Source organism: Macaca thibetana, chromosome X (genome assembly GCF_024542745.1).
Source record: "Macaca thibetana thibetana isolate TM-01 chromosome X, ASM2454274v1, whole genome shotgun sequence".
NCBI lineage: Eukaryota > Metazoa > Chordata > Mammalia > Primates > Cercopithecidae > Macaca > Macaca thibetana.
In genome coordinates this window covers 146,681,438-146,704,409 of record NC_065598.1, presented here as the reverse complement: position 1 = coordinate 146,704,409, position 22,972 = coordinate 146,681,438, and the positions used below count along the sequence as shown (strand labels likewise).

The 22,972-nt window shown below is 51.4% G+C and overlaps 1 protein-coding gene across 5 annotated transcripts; it reads right to left on the bottom strand.

Annotated features, from left to right (window-relative positions):
* Window positions 1-3,377: 3,377 nt before the first annotated feature.
* Window positions 3,378-16,148, bottom strand: MAGEA4 (MAGE family member A4). Of its 5 annotated transcripts, none has more exons than XM_050775364.1 (3): window positions 16,093-16,148; window positions 5,041-5,113; window positions 3,378-4,965 (listed from the first exon to the last, which is right to left on the bottom strand). In XM_050775364.1, the coding sequence occupies exon 3, from the start codon at window positions 4,898-4,900 to the stop codon at window positions 3,947-3,949; it is 954 nt and encodes a 317-aa protein (XP_050631321.1). In that variant the 5' UTR covers window positions 4,901-4,965; window positions 5,041-5,113; window positions 16,093-16,148; the 3' UTR covers window positions 3,378-3,946. The 5 variants fall into 5 exon arrangements, with proteins under 5 accessions (XP_050631321.1, XP_050631317.1, XP_050631319.1 ...); XM_050775360.1 differs by lacking the exon at window positions 16,093-16,148 and adding an exon at window positions 14,862-14,924; XM_050775362.1 differs by lacking the exon at window positions 16,093-16,148 and adding an exon at window positions 14,245-14,295.
* Between the last annotated feature and the right edge of the window lie 6,824 nt (window positions 16,149-22,972).

Here is a 22,972-nt window from a genome sequence, read left to right as displayed (position 1 = left end):
CCCATATCCATTTTATGAAGGGACAAACACAAATGGCAGGTCAATATGTACATCATTATTCTCTTATATTAAATAAAAATAATATAATGTTATAGCTTATGTGTCAGTGAAGAGCCTAGAGTCAGCTTTAAAATAATACACACCAGATAGTTAATTGTGGGACCTCTGAGGAGGGGGCTAAACCATGGAAGAGCTTTGCGAAGTTTAAAATTGTAAATTATCTACATTCCTATAATTTTTGCAATAAGAATATACTAACTACCACCTTTTAAATAAAAAATATTTACATCTAACACAGAAGTAGCAGCTGTGTCAGTTAAAGTAACTGCTAGCTGATGCAACAAACCGTGAAATTTCAATGGCTTGACACAACAGAAGTTTATTTTATGCACACCTAAGTTCTGACTTGGTTTGGCAGAGACTCTCCACTCCCACATGACTTGGGGATCCATGTTACTTCCACCTTGTGATTCCATCATCTCAAGCTGAAGCTGCCATGTTTGCCATTGAAAGGAGGGAGAAAGCATGGAACTGGCACATTGGCTGTCACGTGCCTGGATGTGACAAACAATGCTTCTGCTCTTGTTTCAGTGGTAACAGGTTGTCACACTACTCTTCTTAACTGCAAGTGAACTGTGCCTATGTGTCAAAGAAAGAGAGGAAGACAAGGTGTGGGTGAGTACTATAGTCTCCCCCATAAACTGTTACATAGTAAGTGCTCAATAAAAGGCAACTATTAATATTATAATTTGGTGTTACACAATCCATCTCATTTCTAGGAGTTTCTGAGAAGGTCAAATTTGCCTTGAAGTTCTCCGACTTGTTCAAGTGCCTAATATGTGACTGATGCTTTCAAATGTAGGCTCACAACTGTCCAAGAATCTTGAAAGTCTCAGCAGGAAGGCTTCCCTTTGCAATACCCTTTATTTTTTTTAACTTTTATTTTAGGTTTGGGGGTACATGTGAAGGTTTGTCACATACATAAACAAGAGTCACAGGAGTTTGTTGTATATATTATTTCATCATCCAGGTATTAAGCCCAGTATCCAATAGGTATCTTTTCTGATCCTCTCCCTCCTGCCACCCTCCCTGCCTCAAGTAGACTTCAGTGTCTGTTATTTCCTTCTTTGTGTTCATAAGTTCTTCTCATTTAGCTCCCTCTAAGTAGGCCGAGAATATTTTCTTCCATTTGATTCCTGGTTAAAATCTTAACCTGTGAGACTCTGCTACCCTCCACATACCTGAACACTTGTCAGTGCCTCTAGGCACATTGAAAGCCAGTATTTTTCCATGGGGCAGGTAAGCACACAAGAGGCAGTAGAAGGCTGCTTAATTATTCCTTTATCATGAGAGCTGACATGTATTCCAAGGAATCATTTTTCACCTCCTGGGAGACTATAGGGATATAGGAATTCAGCCTCAGTATGTACATGTTTGTTCCACTGGGATTTTCAAAGTTTTTCCCCACCTAATACTCATGAGGGAGGCTTTGGTTTTAAAGCATTCATCTGTGTGTGTGTTCAGAGCTGGATTTCAAATAAAACACCCTGTTAAAGTCCAATTTCAAGTATCAAGGTGGTTTCAAACCCCCTTTAACTTCAGGGTGACATGCCAAAAACTGATGGATAATATGGCAAATCAGACTCTACTCAACCCATTTGGAAAACACTTGAAGACTGTGTTGAAGGTAACCAGAGTGACACCCAGTTGTCTAAAAGTCACTGTCCCTATGTAAATTTTATATCAAAAAGGTTGCTTATATCACATGGCTTCCTGGGTGAGAGATGGGACAGCCAGAGGACTTCTACAGGGAGAAGGAATGCTCCCTGTCAAGAGGTGAGCAGGTGATTTGGGGCTGTTCTGTGGGGACCAGTGGCAAAGTGGTCAGCAGGTAAGTTTCCAGAGTCAGACAGGACACATGGAAGTGACCAGAGGAAATGCGCTGTAGTTTCAGAAAGTGCTGGGACTGGACAGAAATGCCCACACCTGGGCAGACTCAGCTCTCAAAGAACCCAGCACAAACCAGCCCCATAAATGGTGTTTGATTCTCATTGCCAAGCCTGCTTTTAGTAATGTTGGCCTCAAGGTCCTTATTTTTGTCACCTGAGAGACATGGTGCAGTGCTGAGAAATGAAGTACCAGTTGGGAGGTCAACCTCAGGCTGGGGGGAATGGGGACAGCATGGGCTCTAAAGAAATTCAGAGCAGGGGTCTGGTTCCAGCCCTGTTCCTTACTAGCCACATGATCCTGGGGATATCCAGGAAATACTCTGTTATTATGTCCCAATTCACAAGCCCTGTGAGCCTTGAATTCTTCTCTTTTAAGCAGATGTGATAAGCCCTGTCTAGTAGGACTATTGGAGTGTGTGCAATGTAGGTGAAGCACCTGGCTCAGGGCCTGGAATTAAATTAGAAGTTTAAGGAATGGCAGATAGCTGTTATTTCTGATATTGTTTGACCCCAGACCCTAGCATTCTGGGATTTTGTCGTCATTGTTCTTCAAGACTGATCAGAGAATATCCAACTCAATAGGGCATGGAATCATTAGCCAAATAAGGAAGTTTCATCCATAAAATTCAGTAAGAATTATCACTTAGAGAATGTGCCTCAAAATTTGGGTGTGTGGGAGATTTCCCCAGCCAGATGCAGCTCAAAGCTCCTAGAATTTGAGTCAAACACCAACTCCTTCCCTCGCTCCCAGCTGCTTTTCCATCCATACCACTATTTTCATTGTTACCACCCAAAATCTAGCCCCTGCTTACAATTGGTCACATTGCACTTGAGATAACCTAGTTAGAATGCCTTTTTAATAGTCAGTTCTGGTTCTCCCAGCCAGGTAGAAAAGCACCTGGCCAGTGGCTTCTGGGTCTCCCTTTTGGGGAGACACAAGTTTATCTCACAGGAAACCCTTGCAAATAATGGGTGCCCATCACCTAGCTCATGCACTGTGTTCACAAGACACCTTCCATTCCCGCCCCAGGTAGAGGCTTCTCTGTTCATCCACTGTCAAAAAGGAACTGCTCAGAGCACTTTTCCAATCTGGGCTTTTCCCTCTCCCTCTGAGGATCTGGCCCTTGACCCACCAGGCTTCATTACAATCAGATCCCTCAGAAGAAAATGCAGTTTCCCAAAGCCCAAAAGGCCCCACACAGGGAATTTACACTCGACCACTCTCACCTGGAGCCCCATACCCACACTCCTCTTACTTTTCCTCTACATCTTAGAGGACATCTTGCCACCTTAATTATATGACTGCAGCTCCTAGATTCTAATACCCTATGGGTAGGTGTGTGTCTGGCTTACCCTAGTATCTCCACTACTAATCCTGGGTCTTCCACAGAGCAGATGCTCAGTGCATAGAGAAGAAATGAGCCAGTGAACACAGATAATTATTTATTCAGATTTAATTTTTCTTACATTCACGAAGAAGCCAAGGAAATCCAAGTAGGGCGTATATATTTTTTAAATTTTACAGAGTAGACTGAGTATGTATAAGGCAGGAATTAAGTATTTTTTAATTTCTTTATCTCACATATCTTACGGTGAATTCACATTTCTAAATAAATACTTACTCCACTGCTGTTATTATGTCCCAATTTACAAAATAGAATGGATTTCCCAATCTGAATAAAAAACAAGACTCTTACACCTAAACTATATAAACAGCAATATATGTGACTACGACTCATAAACTTGGATGCTGAAGTTCATTCAACCATCCATTAAAAGGAACATTTGAACAATTCTAAAAGGAAACAGAGATAAATCTCCAAGTCACCCAATAAAACAGAAACTCACTACTAAGAATGCTGACTACTCTCTTCAAACAGTGAAGAATGGGCCTCATGCTACACAAGGCAGGGGAAGCTGCTGCACAGGGCAGATGACTGGCCCAGCCCAGCCGCCACCCCCCCACCCCCGCCCCAGGCCCTGGCTGCAACTCATGCTCAGACTCCCTCTTCCTCCTCTCTCAAAGCTGCTTCACGAAGGGATGGGTAGGAAATGCGAACTCTTGCATTGACCCTGACCACATGCTCCAGGACCTTCACATAGCTGGTTTCAGCCAGGGCCCTTGGACCCCACAGGAACTCGTAGCGTGCAGGATCACTGCCGGGTACCTTCCGGTACTCCAGGTAGTTCTCCTGCACCCACTCTTGGGTGAGCAGTTTCCTGGGCTCCCCATAGACACTGTGCTCCCTCCCATCATACACATCCATCACACTCAGCTCCTCCCAGATTTCCTCCTCAGATGCGGAGTCGCCCTCCATTGCGATAGTGCCTAGGACGATTATCAAGAGGCCTGTCTTGGGAAAGATATGATTACCACCCAGCAGGCCATCGTAGGAGAGGCCCAGGCAGGTGACAAGGGTGTAGGTGTTGCTGGTGGGGTCCACTTCCTTCACGTCAATGCCAAAGATCATCTTCAGGGACTCAGAGGCTTTGCCGAAGATCACAGGAAAGCAGTGCTTGTAATTTTTGATGACTCTCTCCAGCATTTCTGCCTTTGTGACCAGCTCCTTGGCTCGATACTTGAGGAGCAGAAAATGAACCAACTCATCCACCTTCTTACTGAGTGCTTCTCGGAACAAGGACTCTGGGTCAGGAGAGGTGCTTGGCCCCTCCTCTTCTTGGCTGCTGGAACCCTCATTGGGTTGCCTCCAGCAAGTGAAGTTGACAGTAGAGGGTAAGGCGGAGGCTCCCTGAGGACTCTGGGGAGGACCTGTTGACCCAGCAGCAGGCACTTCCTCCAGGGTGCCAGGGACCAGAGGAGAGGAGGAGGAGGCAGCAGCCTCCTGCTCCTCAGTAGCAGGAGCCTGCGCACCCACTAGGCCCAGGGCCTCTTCTTGGGCCTCAACGCCTTCCTCAGGCTTGCAGTGCTGACTCTTCTGCTCAAGAGACATGATGACTCTGGTCAGGGCAGCAGGTGGGAGTGTAGGCAAAAGCTGGGCAGTGGGGACCCACAGGCCTGGGGAGAGAGGGAGCATGTGAGAGGCCTCAGCTGAGAACCGAATCTTGGAGGCTCTAACAAAGGCTTACTTACAGATCTTCTCCTTGGTGCTCCTCTGTGATCTCCAAGGAATCCTGTCCTCCGGGTTGGCCTATCTCCTGAGAACCTAAAGGAGGAAGTGAGAGAGCACCTCAGGGTATAGCCGGCCAGCAGAAGTCGATTCTGCAGGACTAACAGGAGGTGAGGTCAGACTGGAGTTCCACGTGTCCTATGCCAAGTGGGGCCCTTGGTGTGCATTCAGGGCAAACATTCACTGCTGGCACAGCCTGTGCACCCTCTGCTCTGTGACTTGAGGACACAAGTCTCAGACCAAGGCCTCATTGCCTTGTTCCTGGAGCTCCTAGGAGATGAATCCATGGGCCCTTAGGGTGCCGACTATAAGCACAGCCCCAGTCCCTCAGTGCTATCAAGAGGGCAGGCTGGACTCTGTGAGGTCCCCACTCTCATAGAGTGGATGGTCCACTCTGTGATCACTCAGGGCCCTCACATTTCTCCAGGCAGGGCCTGGATTCCACCGTTTTGCTGGCCTGAGAAATTCAGATCAAGCACTCACATGCCTGAGAGGAAACAGGACATGAGGGGCCCCACATCTGGCCACATGTGCCTAGGTCCTCTGAAGAATGACAGCAAGAGATGTCAAAATTCATTGGAACCCATGTGTCCTGGGTGAGGAGCCTGCTTGGTCCTCACCTCAACTCCTGGCAGAGCCTGGGACCCTCCCTCTACTGACCTGGGTGCAGCCCCTCAGACCAAGGCCTCCCCCTCCGTGACATCAGTGATCCCAGGACAAGAGAGGGACCTCAGCAGACAGCCAAGCCCATGCTCTCTGGGGTGACAACAGGAGCAAGGCTGATTTCTGTGGAGTCATCGTCTGCGTTCTGGCCCTGTGGTACCCTCAATCTTCCCTCACATTCCTCACCAGGACTCTTGGCAGATCCTGGGACCACTGTCTGTTGACCAGATAGAGGTCTGTGTTGACCTGAGTAACCCTCTGAGAACAAGGTCCTAACCTCACTGAGATCTGCAATCAGAAATGAGGAGCCACATCCTGTCACCCCTGTGCGGGGAGTCCACAGCTGACCCCTTTGGTCCTGGGGTGAGGGTTCTGATGGCCTCCTGTGGGTCACTCATGTTTGCTCCCAACGGGGCCTGCCCTTCCTCAACCCCCAACCCCCTGAGATGAGCAGATATTGCCCCTTTACTCCAAGACCTCATCTTCCTGAAGGTTCTCCAACTTCCTGCCTATGGTACAAGTAAGACTGGCACATAAGGCCATCCCTGCTCTGGTCCCCCCGAGCTAAGAACAGGGGACAGCCAGACTCTGCGGGGTCCCGTCTTTCTGAGCCACTGGTATCCTCAGACCATAGCCCTCTCCTCTCTGTGACCTCGAAGGTGCAGGAAGCATGAGCTACATGTGGCTACCTTGCTCAGGACCTCCCAGGGCCCAGGTCTCCACTGATCTGGAATGCAAGGACCCCTGAGTCCTCCCTCGTCTTCCTTTCCTTGATCCTGGAAGGGCTGGAACCCACCCCTCTGCTGACCTGAGTCACCATCCCTTGGATTCCCGAGGCTAAAAGAGGAGGCACCTCATTCTCAGACGGGGTGGGGTGGGCTCCCTGCCTTGGGATGCTGGGTCTCCTGAGTCCTTCCTCGTCTCCCAGGAGAGCCAGGGTCCTCCCTCTGCTACCCTGAGGCTCTGCTCATGATACCAAGTCCCTTCCCTCCTTCAGCCCTGGATGTGGATGTCAAGATCCGAGTGCCTGATCATTCCCAGGTCTTCCGTCGGTTGACTGCAGGGGAAAAAATGGATTCTGCAAAACGGAATTGGGGATGGGGTTGAGGATCTGGATGGTGGGGGGATGCTGGAATGTGGAAGGGGTGGGAATGTAGGTCCCTCAATTCCCTCTCAGGGTCCTGATTCTGATGCCAGGCAGAACCTGGGCCCTGCCTTGGGCACACCAAGCAGTGACTCGAGTCCCCTGTGGCTTTAGTGGCAGTGGGAGCTGGGACGGCCTAGCCTGAGTCTTCCCCCGGGTGGTCCAGGGCTGGCAGCAGGGGCTGAGCTCGATTGTTTGGGGTCCTCTATCTGGAGTGGGGGCCTCCTCAGTCCTTCATCAGAGTCTCACCTTGCCTCGTCACAGAGCTTGGGCCTGCTCTCCTCAGTCAATCTCAATTATCCCCTCAGGACCATGCCCTCGATTCTCTCTGACCCCCAAAACGTCCCAGCACCAAGTCTGGGGTTTCCCTGGATTGATAGCAGAAGGGGAACTGGATTCTGCCTGGTGAGGTTGGAGGGCAAGGAATGGGAAATGGGGCAGCGAAGTGGTAGCGGATTTGTGGGAATGGGGGTTAGAGTGGGATCTTGGGGGACCTCAGTTCCCTCTCAGGTTTCTGACTTTGATTCCTGGCAGATCCTGGGCCATGCCCTCTCCTAACCAGCCCTGCCCTGATCACACCAACCTCTGACTCCAGAGTCTCCTGTGGCTTAAACAAACGGGTTGCAACAGGGGCGGTGGTGGGGAGCAGCCCAGCCTGAGAAGTCGGCCTCCTGGGTGGTCCAGGGCTGGCAGTAGGGATGGTGCTGGATTAATTGGGGCCCTCTATCTGGGGGGGGGGGGGCCCTTCTGAGACCTCCCTCAGCCTCTCACCTTGCCTCCTCAGAGCCTGGGCTCACTTCTCTCTGCTGATGTCAAGCTCCCCCTAAGGAGAACCTCGCTTCTCTCTAACTCCCAATGAGCAAGTCAGTGGCGTCACATTCGGGTACCAGGGACTTTCCTGGATTGACAGCAGGGGCTGAACTGTATTCTGCCAGGGTGGGGGTTCCGGTGGGAGGGGTGTGGGTGGAAAGGCAGAGCGGAAGGAGATCTGGGTTGAGGTATAGGAGTGGTGGATAGGGGTGGGAATGGCAATGAAGTGGGGGTTGGGTCATGAGAGTGGGGATTGCAGTGGACTCTTGGAGGCCCTCAGCCCTCCCTGAGATTCCTGACCTTGATGCCTGGCAGAGCCCAGATAGTGCCCTCTCCTAAGCATCCCTTCCATGGTCACACCACGCTCTGACTCCAGAGTCTCCTGTGGGGACCGGGTGTGGGGACAGGTGGTGGTGGGGTGGGAAGCTGGAGGCGGCGGCTTAGCCTGAGAAGTCAGCCTCCGCGGTGGTCCAGGGCTGGGACCTTCTATCAGGGATAAGGGTGTCCTGAATCCTCCCTCAGAGTCTGACTGCCTGCTCACAAAGCCTGGGCCCCCTTCTGTCTGACAATCTCAAGCCGTTCTTCAGAACCAGAACCTCGCTTCCCTCTAATCCCCAATGCACAAGTCAGTGGCATCACATCCGGCCACCCAGGGCTTGCCTGGATTGAAAGCAGGGGTGTAACCAGATTCTGCACGGATGGGGATGAAGGTGGGGGGCATGAGGCTGGTGGGGGGTGTTGGGGAGCATAGGGGCACAGGTGGGGGATGGGGGTACAGATGGGGTTGGGAGTGCGGATGGGAATGGGAACAGGGTAGGGGATAGGAATGGGGTGGGGGACGCTCCACCCTCTCCTAGGGTCCTGACGTTGAAGGTTAGCAAAGCCTGTCCCCACCAGTCTTGCACTGATTACACCAAGCTCTGACTGAACAGTCCCCTGCGGCTTAAGCGGCAGTGGAGTGGTGGGCCCCAGACTCAGATGTCCGCCCACGAGTGACCCAGGGCTGAAAGCAGGAGTGGTGCTAGATTATTTGGGGTCATCGATCTGCAGTGGGGAGGGTCTCCCGAGTCCTCCCTCAGCTTCTCACCTTGCCACCTCAGAGAGCCTGGGCCGGCTTCCCTCTGCCAAGCCCAAGCTGCCTGTCAGACCAAGAAGCTAGCTTCTCTCTAACCCCCAATGCGCAAGTCACTGGCATCACATCCGGGCACCTGGGGCTTCCCTGGGTTGAAAGTGGAACTGGAACCCGATTCAGCCTGGATGGGAGTAGAGGTTTTGGGGTGGGGATATGAGGGCAGTGATTCAGCCTGGATAGGGGTAGAGGTTTGGGGGTGGGGATATCAGGGTGGTGGGAGTTTGGGGAGGATAGGAGTACTGGTGGGGAATGGGGGTGTAGATGGGGTTGGGAGTGTGGATGAAAATGGGAACGGAGTGGGGAACCCTCAGCCCTCTCTTACAGTCCTGAGGTTGACGCCTGGCAGAGCCTGCCCTCACCAGTCTTGCACAGATCCCCCCAAGCTCTGACTCGAGAGTCCCCTGTGACTTCAGAGGCAGTGGAGTGGCGGGTGACCCAGACTCAGAAGTCTGCCCACGGGTGGCCCAGGGCTGGCAGCAGGAATGGTGCGGGATTATTTGGGGTCGTTTATCTGGGGTGGGGGCCTCCTAAGTCCTCCCTCAGCATCTCACCTTCACTCCTCAAAGGGCCTGGCCCGCTTCCCTCCGCCAATCCCAAGCTCCCTGTCAGACAGAGAAGCTCGCTTCTCTCTGACCCCCAACGCGCAAGTCATTGGCTCACATCCGGGCACCTGGGGCGTCCTGGGGTTGAAAGCGGAAGCAGAACCCGATTCAGCGTGGATGGCAGTGGGAGGGATGAGGATGGTGGAGGGGGCAGGCTTTTTGGGGTGGGAGACGGTGGTATGAGGATGGTGGTGGATTGGGGAGGATGGATGGGGTGCTGCAGAGGGATGGGAGTGTGGATGGGTTTGGGAGTGCGAATGGGAATGGGAAAGGGAACAGGGTGAGGGATGGGAAGGGGGTGGGGGATAGGAATAGGGGTGGGATAAGCTCAGCCCTCTCTTATGGTCCTGAGGTTGATGCCCGGCAGAGCCTGCCCTAACCAGTCTTGCACTGATCACCCCAAGCTGTGACTCCAGAGTCCCCAGCGACTTCAGAGGCAGTGGCGTGGTGGGTGCCCCACACTCAGAAGTCCACCCACGGGTGGTCCAGGGCTGGCAGCAGGAGTGGTCCAGGATTATTTGGGGTCGCCTATCTGGGGTGGGGGCCTCCTGAGTCCTCCCTCAGCATCTCACCTTGACTCCTCACAGGGCCTGGCCCGCTTCCCCCCACCAGTCCCAAGGTACCGGTCAGACAAAGAAGCTTCTCTCTAACCCCCAATGCGCAAGTCAGTGGCATCACATCCGGGCACCTGGGACTTCCTTGGGTTGAAAGTGGAAGCGTGGATGGGAGTGGGAGGGGTGACGTTGGTGGAGAGGGCGGGTATTTTTGTGTGGGAGATGGTGGTATGAGGGTGGTGGGGGGTTGGGGAGGATAGGGTTGCTGGTGGGGGATGGGGGATGGAGGGTTGTGAATGGGAATGGAAACGGGGGGGGATGGGAATGGAGGTGGGGGATGGGAATAGGGGTGCGGTAAGCTCAGCCTTCTCTCATGCTCCTGAGGTTGATGCCCGGCAGAGCCTGCCTTCACTAGTCTTGCACTGATCACCCCAAGCTCTGACTCCAGAGTCCCCTGAAACTTCAGAGGCAGTGGGGTGGTGGGTGCCCCAGACTCAGAAGTCCGCCCACGGGTGGCCCAGGGCTGGCAGCAGGAGTGGTCTGGGACTATTTGGGGTCGTCTATCTCGGATGGGGACTCCTGAGTCCTCCCTCAGCATCTCATCTTCACTCCTCACAGGACCTGGCCCCCTTCCCTTGCCAATCCCAAAGTGCCGGTCAGAGAAGCTCGCTTCTCTCTAACCCCCAGTGTGCAAGTCAGTGGCCTTATATCCGGGCACCTGGGGCTTTCCTGGGTTAAAAGCGGAAGCGGAACCCGAATCAGCATGGATGGGGGAGGGAGGGGTGACGGTGGAGGGGGTGGGAATTTTGGGGTGGGAGACGGTGGTATGAAGGTGGTGGGGTGTTGGGGAATATACCTGGGCTAGTGGGGGATGGGATTGTGGATGGTTGTTGGGAGTTCGAATGCGAACAGGGTGGGGGTGGGAATGGGGGTGGGGAAGGGGAATAGGGTTGGGGGACATTCAGCCCTCTCTTTTGGTTGTGAGGTTGGTGCCTGGCCAACCTTTCCCCCGCCCGTCTTGCATTGATCACACCATACTCTGATTCCAGAGTGCCCTTCGACTTCAGAGGCAGTGAGGTGGTGGGTGCCCCAGACTCAGAAGTCTGCCCACAGGTGGCCCAGGGCTGGCAACAGGAGTGGTCCGGGATTATCTGGGGTCGTCTATCTGGGGTGGGGGCCTCCTGAGTCCTCCCTCAGCGTCACACCTTGACTCCTCACAGGGCCTGGCCCGCTTCCCTCTGCCAATCCCAAGGTGCCAGTCACACAGAGCAGCTCACTTCTCTCTAACCCCCAATGCACAAGTCAGTGGCATCACGTCCAGGCACCTGGGGCTTCCTTGGGTTGGAAACGGAAGCGGAGCCTGATTCAACGTGGATGGGGGTGGGAGGGGTAACGTTGGTGGAGGGGGCGGGTATTTTTGGGTATAAGATGGCGGTATGAGTGTGCTGGGGGGTTGGGGAGGATAGGGGTTAGTGGGGGATAGGGGTGTGAATGGGTTTCGGAATGCGAATGGGAATGCGAACAGGGTGGAGGATGGGAATCGGGGAAGGGGAATAGGGTTGGGGTACGTTCAGCCCTCTCTTTTGGTCCTGAGGTTGATGCCTGGCCGACCCAGCCCCCGCGAGTCTTGCACTGATCACTACATACTCTGACTCCAGAGTCCCCTGAGACTTCTGAGGCAGTGGGGGTGGTGGGTGCTCCAGACTCAGAAATCCGCCCATGGGTAACGAAGGGCTGGCAGCAGGAGTGGTGCGGGATTATTTGGGGTCATCTATCTGGGGTGGGGACTCCTGAGTCCTCCCTCAGCGTCTCACCTTCACTCCTCACAGGGCCTGGTCCGCTTCCCTCCGCCAAGCCCAAGGTGCCAGTCAGACAGAGAAGCTCGCTTCTCTCTAACCTCCAATGTGCAAATCAGTGGCATCACATCCGGGCACCTGGGACTTCCTTTGGTTGAAAGCGGAAGCGGAGCCCGAATCAGCGTGGATGGGGGTGGGAGGGGTTAGGTTTGTGGAGGGGTGGGGTATTTTTGTGTGGGAGATGGTGGTATGAGGGTGGTAGGGGGTTGGGGAGGATAGGATTGCTGGTGGGGGTGGGAGGTGAAAGGGTTGTGAATGGGAATGGAAACGGGGTGGGGGATGGGAAAGGAGGTGGGGGATGGGAACAGGTGTGGGGTAAGCTCAGCCCCCTCTTATGGTCCTGAGGTTGATGCCGGGCAGAGCCTGCTCTCACCAGTCTTGCACTGATCACCCCAAGCTCTGATTCCAGAGTCCCCTGCGACTTCAGAGGCAGTGGGCTGGTGGGCGCCCCAGACTCAGAAGTCCGCCCACGGGTGGCCCAGGAATGGCAGCAGGAGTGATCCGGGATTATTTGGGGTGGTCTATCTGCGGTGGGGACTCCTGAGTCCTCCCTCAGCGTCTCACCTTGACTCCTCACAGGGCCTGGCCCGTTTCCCTCCACCAATCCCAAGCTGCCGGTCACACAGAGAAGCTCGCTTCTCTCTAACCCACAGTGCACAAGTCGGTGGCCCACGGGCACGTGGGGCTTTCTTGGGTTGAAAGCGGAAGCGGAACCCGATTCAACGTGGACGGGGGAGGGAGAGGTGACTATGGTGGAGGGGGCGGGAACTTTTGTGTGGGAGATGGCGGTATGAAAGTGGTGGGGGGTTGGGGAATATACCGACGCTGGTGGAGGATGGGAGTGTGGATGGGTTTGGGAGTGCGAATGGGAATGGAAACGGGCTAGGGGATGGGAATGCGGGTGGGGAATGGGAATAGGAGTGGGGTACGCCCACCCCTCCCTTATGGTCCTGAGGTTGATGCCCAGCAGAGCCTGCCCTCACCAGTCTTGCACTGATCACTCCAAGCTCTGACTCCAGAGTCCCCTGCAACTTCAGAGGCAGTGGGGTGCTGGGTGCCCCAGACTCAGAAGTCCGCCCACGGGTGGCCCAGGCCTGGCAGCAGGGGTAGTCCGGGATTATTTGGGGTCGTCTACCTGGAGTAGGGGCCTGCTGAGTCCTCCCTCAGCGTCTCACCTTGACTCCTCCCAGGGCCTGTCCCGTTTCCCTCCGCCAATCCCAAGCTGCCGGTCACACAGAGAAGCTCGCTTCTCTCTTAACCCGCAGTGCGCAAGTCAGTGGCCTCACATCCGGGCACCTGGGGCTTTCTTGGGTTGAAAGCGGAAGCGGAACCCGATTCAACGTGGATGGGGGAGGGAGAGGTGATGTTGTGGAGGGGGCGGGAACTTTTGTGTGGGAGATGGCGATATGAAGGTGGTGGGGGGTTGGGGAATATACTGGCGCTGGTGGGGGATGGGAGTGTGGATGGGTTTGGGAGTGCGAATGGGAATGGAAACGGTCTGGGGGATGGGAATGCGGGTGGGGGATGGGAATAGGAGTGGGGTACGCTCACTCCTCCCTTATGGTCCTGAGGTTGATGCCCGGCAGAGCCTGCCCTCACCAGTCTTGCACTGATCACCCCAAGCTCTGATTCCAGAGTCCCCTTTGACTTCAGAGGCAGTGGGGTGGTGGGTGCCCCAGACTCAGAAGTCCGCCCACGGGTGTCCCAGGCCTGGCAGCAGGGGTGGTCCGGGATTATTTGGGGTCGTCTATCTGGGGTGGGGACTCCCGAGTCCTCCCTCAGCGTCTCACCTTGACTCCTCACAGGGCCTGTCCCGCTTCCCTCCACCAATCCCAAGCTGCCGGTCACACAGAGAAGCTCGCTTCTCTCTAACCCACAGTGCGCAAGTCAGTGGCCTCACATCCGGGCACCTGGGGCTTTCTTGGGTTGAAAGCGGAAGCGGAACCCGATTCAACGTGGATGGGGGAGGGAGAGGTGACGTTGGTGGAGGGGGCGGGAACTTTTGTGTGGGAGATGGCGGTATGAAGGTGGTGGGGGTTTAGGGAATATACCAGCGCTGGTGGGGGATGGGAGTGTGGATGGGTTTGGGAGTGCAAATGGGAATGGAAACGGGCTGGGGGATGGGAATGCGGGTGGGGGATGGGAATAGGAGTGGGGTACGCCCACCCCTCCCTTATGGTCCTGAGGTTGACGTCCGGCAGAGCCTGCCCTCACCAGTCTTGCACTGATCACTCCAAGCTCTGACTCCAGAGTCCCCTGCGACTTCAGAGGCAGTGGGGTGGTGGGTGCCCCAGACTCAGAAGTCCGCCCACGGGTGGCCCAGGGCTGGCAGCAGGGGTGGTCCGGGATTATTTGGGGTCGTCTACCTGGAGTAGGGGCCTGCTGAGTCCTCCCTCAGCGTCTCACCTTGACTCCTCCCAGGGCCTGTCCCGTTTCCCTCCGCCAATCCCAAGCTGCGGGTCACACAGAGAAGCTCGCTTCTCTCTTAACCGGCAGTGCACAAGTCAGTGGCCTCACATCCGGGCACCTGGGGCTTTCTTGGGTTGAAAGCGGAAGCGGAACCCGATTCAACGTGGAAGGGGGAGGGAGGGGTGACGTTGGTGGAGGGGGCGGGAATTTTTGTGTGGGAGATGGCGGTATGAAGGTGGTGGGGGGTTGGGGAATATACCGGCGCTGGTGGGGGATGGGAGTGTGGATGGGTTTGGGAGTGCGAATGGGAATGGAAACGGGCTGGGGGATGGGAATGCGGGTGGGGGATGGGAACAGGAGTGGGGTACGCTCACCCCTCCCTTATGGTCCTGAGGTTGATGCCCTGCAGAGCCTGCCCTCACCAGTCTTGCACTGATCACCCCAAGCTCTGATTCCAGAGTCCCCTGCGACTTCAGAGGCAGTGGGTTGGTGGGTGCCCCAGACTCAGAAGTCCGCCCACGGGTGGCCCAGGGCTGGCAGCAGGGGTGGTCCGGGATTATTTGGGGTCGTCTACCTGGAGTAGGGGCCTGCTGAGTCCTCCCTCAGCGTCTCACCTTGACTCCTCCCAGGGCCTGTCCCGTTTCCCTCCGCCAATCCCAAGCTGCCGGTCACACAGAGAAGCTTGCTTCTCTCTTAACCGGCAGTGCGCAAGTCAGTGGCCTCACATCCGGGCACCTGGGGCTTTCTTGGGTTGAAAGCGGAAGCGGAACCCGATTCAACGTGGAAGGGGGAGGGAGGGGTGACGTTGGTGGAAGGGGCGGGAATTTTTGTGTGGGAGATGGCAGTATGAAGGTGGTGGGGGGTTGGGGAATATACCGGCGCTGGTGGGGGATGGGAGTGTGGATGGGTTTGGGAGTGCGAATGGGAATGGAAACGGGCTAGGGGATGGGAATGCGGGTGGGGGATGGGAACAGGAGTGGGGTACGCTCACCCCTCCCTTATGGTCCTGAGGTTGATGCCCGGCAGAGCCTGCCCTCACCAGTCTTGCACTGATCACCCCAAGCTCTGATTCCAGAGTCCCCTGCGACTTCAGAGGCAGTGGGGTGGTGGGTGCCCCAGACTCAGAAGTCCGCCCACGGGTGGCCCAGGGCTGGCAGCAGGGGTGGTCCGGGATTATTTGGGGGCATCTACCTGGAGTAGGGGCCTCCTGAGTCCTCCCTCAGCGTCTCACCTTGACTCCTCACAGGGCCTGTCCCGTTTCCCTCCGCCAATCCCAAGCTGCCGGTCACACAGAGAAGCTCGCTTCTCTCTAACCCGCAGTGTGTAAGTCAGTGGCCTCACATCCGGGCACCTGGGGCTTTCTTGGGTTGAAAGCGGAAGCGGAACCCGATTCAACATGGATGGGGGAGGGAGAGGTGACGTTGGTGGAGGGGGCTGGAATTTTTGTGTGGGAGATGGCAGTATGAAGGTGGTGGGGGGTTGGGGAATATACGGGTGCTGGTGGGGGATGGGAGTGTGTATGTATTTGGGAGTGCAAATGGGAATGGAAACGGGCTGGGGGATGGGAATGCGGGTGGGGGATGGGAATAGGAGTGGGGTACGCTCACTCCTCCCTTATGGTCCTGAGATTGATGCCTGGCAGAGACTGCCCTCACCAGTTTTGCACTGATCACTACATACTCTGACTCCAGATCCCCTGCGACTTCAGAGGCAGTTGGTTTGTAGGCGCCCCAGACTCAGAAGTCTGGCCACGGGTAGCCCTGGGCTGGCAGCAGGAGTGGTGTGGGATTATTTGGGGTCATCTATCTGGGGTGGGGACTCCTGAGTCCTCCCTCAGCGTCTCACCTTCACTCCTCACAGGGCCTGGTCCGCTTCCCTCCGCCAAGCCCAAGGTGCCAGTCAGAGAAGCTCGCTTCTCTCTAACCCCCAATGCGCAAGTCAGTGGCATCACATCCGGGCACGTGGGGTTCCTTGGGTTGGAAGCGGAAGCAGAGCCCGATTCAGAGTCGATGGGGGTAGGAGGGGTGAGGTTGGTGGAGGGGTCGGGTATTTTTGTGTGGGAGATGGCTGTATGAGGGTGGTGGGGGGTTGGTGAGGATAAGATTGCTGGTGGGGGTGGGGGGATGAAAGGATTGTGAATGGGAATGGAAACGGGGTGGGGGATGGGAATGGAGGTGGGGGATGGAAATATGGGTGGGGTAAGCTCAGCCCTCTTTTATGGTCCTGAGGTTGATGCCCGGCAGAGCCTGCCCTCACCAGTCTTGCACTGATCACCCCAAGCTCTGATTCCAGAGTCCCCAGCGACTTCAGAGGCAGTAGGGTGCTGGGTGCCCCAGACTCAGAAGTCCGCCCACGGGTAACCCAGGAATGGCAGCAGGAGTGGTCGGGGATTATTTGGGGTCATCTATCTGGGGTGGGGACTCCTGAGTCCTCCCTCAGCATCTCACCTTGACTCCTCACAGGGCCTGGCCCGCTTCCCTCCGCCAATCCCAAGCTGCCGGTCACACAGAGAAGCTCGCTTCTCTCTGACCCCCAATGCGCAAGTCAGTGGTCTCACATCCGGGCACCTGGGGCTTTCTTGGGTTGAAAGCAGAAGCGGAACCCGATTCAACGTGGATGGGGGAGGGAGGGGTGACGTTAGTGGATGGGGCGGGAATTTTTGTGTGGGAGATGGCAGTATGAGGGTAGTAGGGGTTGGGGAGGATAGAGGTGCTGGTGGGGGATGGGTGTGTGGATGGGTTTGGGAATGGGATGGGGTGGCAGATGGGAATGGGGTTGGGGGATGGGAAAAGGCTGGGGTATGCCTAGCCTTCTCATGGGGTCCTGAGGTTGATGTCTGGCAGAGCCTGTCCCCATCAGTCTTGCGCTGATCACCCTAAGCTCTGACTCTGGAGTCCCCTGAGGCTTAAGTGGCAGTGGAGTGGTGGCACCGCCCAGACTGATAATTCCTCCCAGGAGTGTCCCAGGGCTGGCAGCTGGATTTTGGGGGGTTGTCTATGTGGGGTGGGGAGCCTCCTGAGTCCTCCCACAACATCTCATCTTGCCTCCTCATAGAGCCTGGGCAGGCTTCCCTCTGCCAATCCGAAGCTGCAAGTCAGACCGAGAAGCTTGTTTCTCTCTAACCCCCAGTGTGCAAGTCAGTGGCATAACATTCGGGCACCTGGGGCTTTCCTGAGTTAAAAGCAGGGGCAGAACCGGGGATTCTGCCCAGATGGGGATATGGGTGTTGGGGGGTGGGGGTGCGGGTGTGGGGGTAGGGGATGGGCATGGGGGGGTTGAATCGGGGTTGGGGGTATAGGAGTGCTGGTAGGGAATGGGGGTGTGGATTGGGTTAGGAGTGTGGATGGGAATGAGGTGGGGGATAGGAATGGGCGTAGGGGACCCTCAGCTCTCTCTTAGGGTCCTGACTTTGATGCCTGGCACAGCCTGCCCTCACTTTGCCTCCTCAGAGATCCTGCACCTGCTTCCCTCCGTGAACCTCAAGCTGCTGGTCAGACTGACAACCTCGCGTCTCTCTGATTCCCAATGCGCAAGTCAGTGATGTCACATCAGGGCCACCTGGGTTGACAGTAGGGGCAGAACCTGATTCCGCCAGGGTGGGAGTTGGGGTGGGGGAGGAGGCGAGAGGTCCTGGAGGTAGGGGTTGATGTAGGCGTGCCCCTCAGTCCTCCCTCAGAATTCTGACTTTGATTCCTTGCATAGCCAGGACCCCTGTTCTCTGCGGATGGTGTCTGCTCCCCTCAGACCAAGGTTCTGATTCCGAGTCCCCTGAGGTCACAGTGGGAGGAGAGGTGCCCTTGGGCGACAAGGCCGCTGGGATCTTCCAGGGCTGACAGGAGGGACTAAGCTGGATTCTGTGGCTCCTCTTTGTGCGGGGGTGGACCCTCAGTCTTCACTCAGGAGGGTCCTCCTCCTGGGTCCTGGCTCTTTGTTGAAGTGATGGGTTGGAGATGCTGTTTTTCTCACCTCTGAGCATTTGCCCAGCTGTACCCCTTGCAGAAAATGGCTGCGGGTACCAGGCGAGGTGTTCCCTGGGTGGCTGCAGCACCCGTTATTGTAGTGACCTCTGGGAGAAGATGCACACCTTCCTACAGGGGCTCCTCCTCAGCCAGAGCTGGGCTTTGCAAACCTTTTTTCCTCAAAGAAATATATTTTACATATCTTCCGAGGATATATGTAGGTGGCAACATATATATTTATTTCTATGAAAGAATACCTACCCTTAGTTTGCATGATTCACTCTGATACCCTATTCAACTTCTATTCTATTGTTTATGTTCTGTTAAAAGAATTCTTTTCGAAACCAGCCTGGCCAACAGGGTGAAACCGCGTCTTCACTAAAAATACAAAAACAAAAAAATTAAAAAATTAGCCGGACGTGGTGGTGGGCGCCTGTAATCCCAGAGCTCTGGAGGCTGAGGCAGGAGAATCGCTTGAACCCGGTAGGCGGAGGTTGCAGTGAGCCAAGATCGAGTCATTGCACTCCAGCCCAGGCGAGAGTCTCAATAATAATAATAATAATATAAATAATAATAATAATAATAATAATGCCAATCCTCACCCACTAAGTTGGTTTCGGGTTGTAATTAGCAGATCTCTGGAACCATACTGCCTTAACCAAGCCAATTTTCCTGCTGTCCTGCTATTACCCTAGGGCTACTGGAATCGTGTTTTGAGGTGCTGCCTCAGATTGTGCAATGCAGTGAAGTGGAAATTTTAAAATGTTCATCCTATTCGTTCTGTCATCTGACGTCTAAGCAGGCTAAAGACTTCTCCAACATCCCTGCAGCCCACCCCTCTAATCGACACCACCCCAAACACAAGTACCAGTTCAAAGTACAGTCCTCAGTCTCACCCAGGACTTTCTGTGTTTTGTTGCTTAGATTTTATTGCTGATATTGTTGTTTTTTCTTTCTTTCTTTTTCTCTAATATAATTTTCCAGAGTTGATTAGGGAAGCAGAGAACAGTAGAACAGTAGCCTAAATTTGACTGTAATTTTGGCAGCTACAGGTAAGACAATAAATTGTAAGTAATTTAAGCAGAATTGACATTTTTACGATGTTCTGCTCCTGATCAATGAATATGTTATGGTCCTCTACTTATTTCAAACTCCTTTTACCTGAATCTATCAGTATACTTTGATAGTTTCCTCTAGAAAGACCTTACACATTTTTCTTAGGCTTCTTTTTTGGTAATTCTTGGATTTTGTTGCTATTGCAAATGGCACATTTTCTATTAATTGTTCTAATTAATGGAAATTAATTAATTCTAATAGTTATTCCTATTGTGTGGCAGAGAGTTTGATTTTGCTATAGTAATCTGTTGTACACCTCGTTCTGAAAACCCATTCACTTGGATATTCCACATGCCTTTTTCTTTTAATTCTCAACAATGATAAGGGTATTATCACTAAACATTATGTATTTTTCCTATATTCACGCCCCTTATTTATTATGATACTTATAGCTCTGACTTTGTGTCTCAGTGATGATTTAAAACGTAGAGATAATAGCCTACATCTACTTCTTGTTCCTGCCTTTAATGATAATTCTTTGAACTTTTCACATTTGGTTGCTGTTGATTTTTGGAAATGGATGTTCTCTTTCAATATAGGTTAACTAAATATTTTTACCATGAACTTATATTGAGTTTCTTCCAAAAGCTTTTCCTGTACCCATTGATGTATGTGATCAAATTTTTTCTCCTCTATTTTGTATGTAAAAAATTACAATGAAACTTTTTTTTCTAATGTTAAATCATGTTTTCTTTCCTTGGGCAGAGCTTGTTTGTTCATTTAATATTCTACTAATTTACATAAATTACATATTTGCTGCTATGTAAGAGAGCTTGTTTATGTGTTTTTTCCATCGGGAGTGGGGGGTGGTCCTCATCTGATTTTTGAATCCAGGAGGGTTAATCTGGGAGAATGAATTGAAGAATTGTCTATATTTTGCGTGCTTTGGAAGAGTTGAGATAAGATGATGGTTAGTTTTCCTCCATCGTTTGGTGGAATCAGCCTCCAAAACTGACTAACCTGGAACGTTTGAGGGTGGCTTGAGCTTTCAATATTGTAGTTTCAGTTTGTGTCATTTAATTCAAGTTTTCTTTTTGGATCAATTTGGTCATTTATTTATTTTATTTCTACAAAATAGTTTCACTTAGGATTTCATTTTTAATGGCATGATATTTATGATAAAAAACGTTTTTAGTTTGTGTGTGTGTGTGTGTGTGTGTGGTTTTTTTTTGTTTTTTTTTTTTTTTTTTTTTAAACAGGGAAGCCTCACACATATAGAGTAATAGAGAGACTAACATAATGAACCCAGCATACCTGACACTCAGGATCAACAACTTTAAATACACAGCAAATCTGGTTCCAGTTAGACACTCACCTACCTGCAACTCAGTTGCTGGAATAATGTGGAGCAAATCAAAGACAGCATACCTAAATTTCATCTCTAATATAATTCTCTAAATAATTCAATATTCATTTCTAAATAATTCAATATTCATTTTTAAAATATGAGGACATTGTACCCAGCTGTACCCCTTGCAGAGAATGGCTGCGGGTACCAGGCGAGGTGTTCCCTGGGTGGCTGCAGCACCCGTGATTGTAGTGACCTCTGGGTCACAATCACTACAAACAAAAACCCAATACAATTCTCATTTCTAAAACATTAAATGATTATGAAATGTTCAATTGTTTTATGCACTTATCTGGAAGACTTATACTTTATAAAAATTTGTTTCTTTGAATGAGTACCCAAAAATAGTATTACATAGTGATTTTTTGTAATTAAATCTTTTATCACCTGTAGGTCCCCTCCACATGATCTGTTTTCTTGCCATTGCTTCGTTGTTGTTGGAAAGAAACAGATCTTGTGTTCTTTCCAGTTTTCCATAGTCTGGATTTGCAACACTGTGATGTCCTTTATCATATTCTTTAGCCCTTAATTTCTAGGGCTACAAAATGCCCCAGGCTCATCAGGTTTATGCCCTGCCCCAGTCGTAAATAAACAATTTCTCCAAATATCTGGTTCCTTTCAATGGGAAGTGGTTCTAGAAATCTACTTCTGGGTGCTAGGTGTGCTCATTGCTACTTTTGCTTTTGGTGTTTAATTTAAAAGCTCTTTAACAAAGTTATGTAAGTTTTATCTTATGATTTCTTATAGAAGTTGTATAGTTTTTGCATTTTGCATTAGGTCTATGATGTATTTTGAGCTAATTTTGTGAAATACCTAAGGATTTGTCTAGGTTATTTATTATTATTTTTGTTTAGATATCCAGTTGTTCATGTACCATTTGTTGGAACAAGTATACTTTCACCTTTATTGCCTTTGTTATAAATCACCTGATTATATGTGTGCAGGTCTATTTTGGGGCTCTATTCTGTTTTTTTAATCTATGTGTTTTTTTATCCATTCACCAAATGAAATACATCTTGGGTGCCCCTGTTTCTGGTGATTATTAAATAAGCTATTTTATACATTAATATACAATTTCTTATGTAGACATAAGTTTCCAAATTAGTTGGGTAAATACCTAGGAGTAGGATTGCTGAATCTTATCATAAGACTATGTTCAGTTTTGTAAGAAGATGCCAAACTGTCTTCCAAAGTGCCTGTACCATTTTGCATTTCCACCATCAATGAATGAGAGTTTCCTTTGTTCCATATCTTCACTAGCAGTTGGTCTTTTTTTATTATTATTGTAGACATTCTAATTAGGCGTGTAGTGGTATCTCATTTTAGTACACAATTCTCTAATGACAAAGGACGTTCAGCACTTTTATTACGCTTATTTGCCATCTGTATATCTTCTTTGGTGTAGTGTCTGTTCAGATCTTTGACTGTTTTCATTTATTTCTATCGTCGAGTTTTCAGAATTTGTGTGTATTGTAGAGACAAGTTCTTTACCACATATATATACTACAGATGTTTTCTCCTAGTCTGTAGCTTCTGTTTTTATTCTCTTAACACTGTCTTTTGAACAGCATATGATTTTTATTTTAATAAAGTCCAACTTGGCAAATTTTTCTTTCATCGATGATGCTTTTGGTGATAAATTTAAAAACTCACCACCAAACTGAAAATTATATAGATTTACTCTTATGTTTTCTTATACAAGTTGTATGGATTTGCATTTTGCATTAGGTCTATGATGTGTTTTGAGTTAATTTTTTTGAAATATGTAAGGATATGTCTAAATTATTGTTATGTATCTATAGATGTCCAATTGTTCAGGCACCATTTGTTGGGAAAACTATACTTTTACCATTATTGCCTTTGTTGTAAATCACCTGACTATATGTGTGCAGGTCTATTTCTAAGCCCTATCCTGTTTTATTAATCTGTGTGTCTATTCTTTGCTAATGCTTGTGTTCTCTGTCAAATTCATATTTTGAAGCTTTCGGCCCCAGTATGTCTGTATTTGGAGGTGGGGCCTCTAAGGAAGTAATTAATGTTAAAAGAGGTCGTAAGGGTGGGGCCTTGATCCCATAGAATTAGTGTGCTTATAAGAAGGGACACAAGAAAGCACTGTTGTGCTTGCATGAGAACTGTCTCTCTCTCTCTCTTTGTCTCTCACCCTTCCTCCCTCCCTCTCTCCATGCACATACACAGAAGAAATGCCAAGAATGGATGTAATGAGAAAGGGCCATCTACAAGACCACCTCCAGTCCTTTATCTGGGACTTTAGTCTCCAAAACTGTGAAAAATAAATAAATTT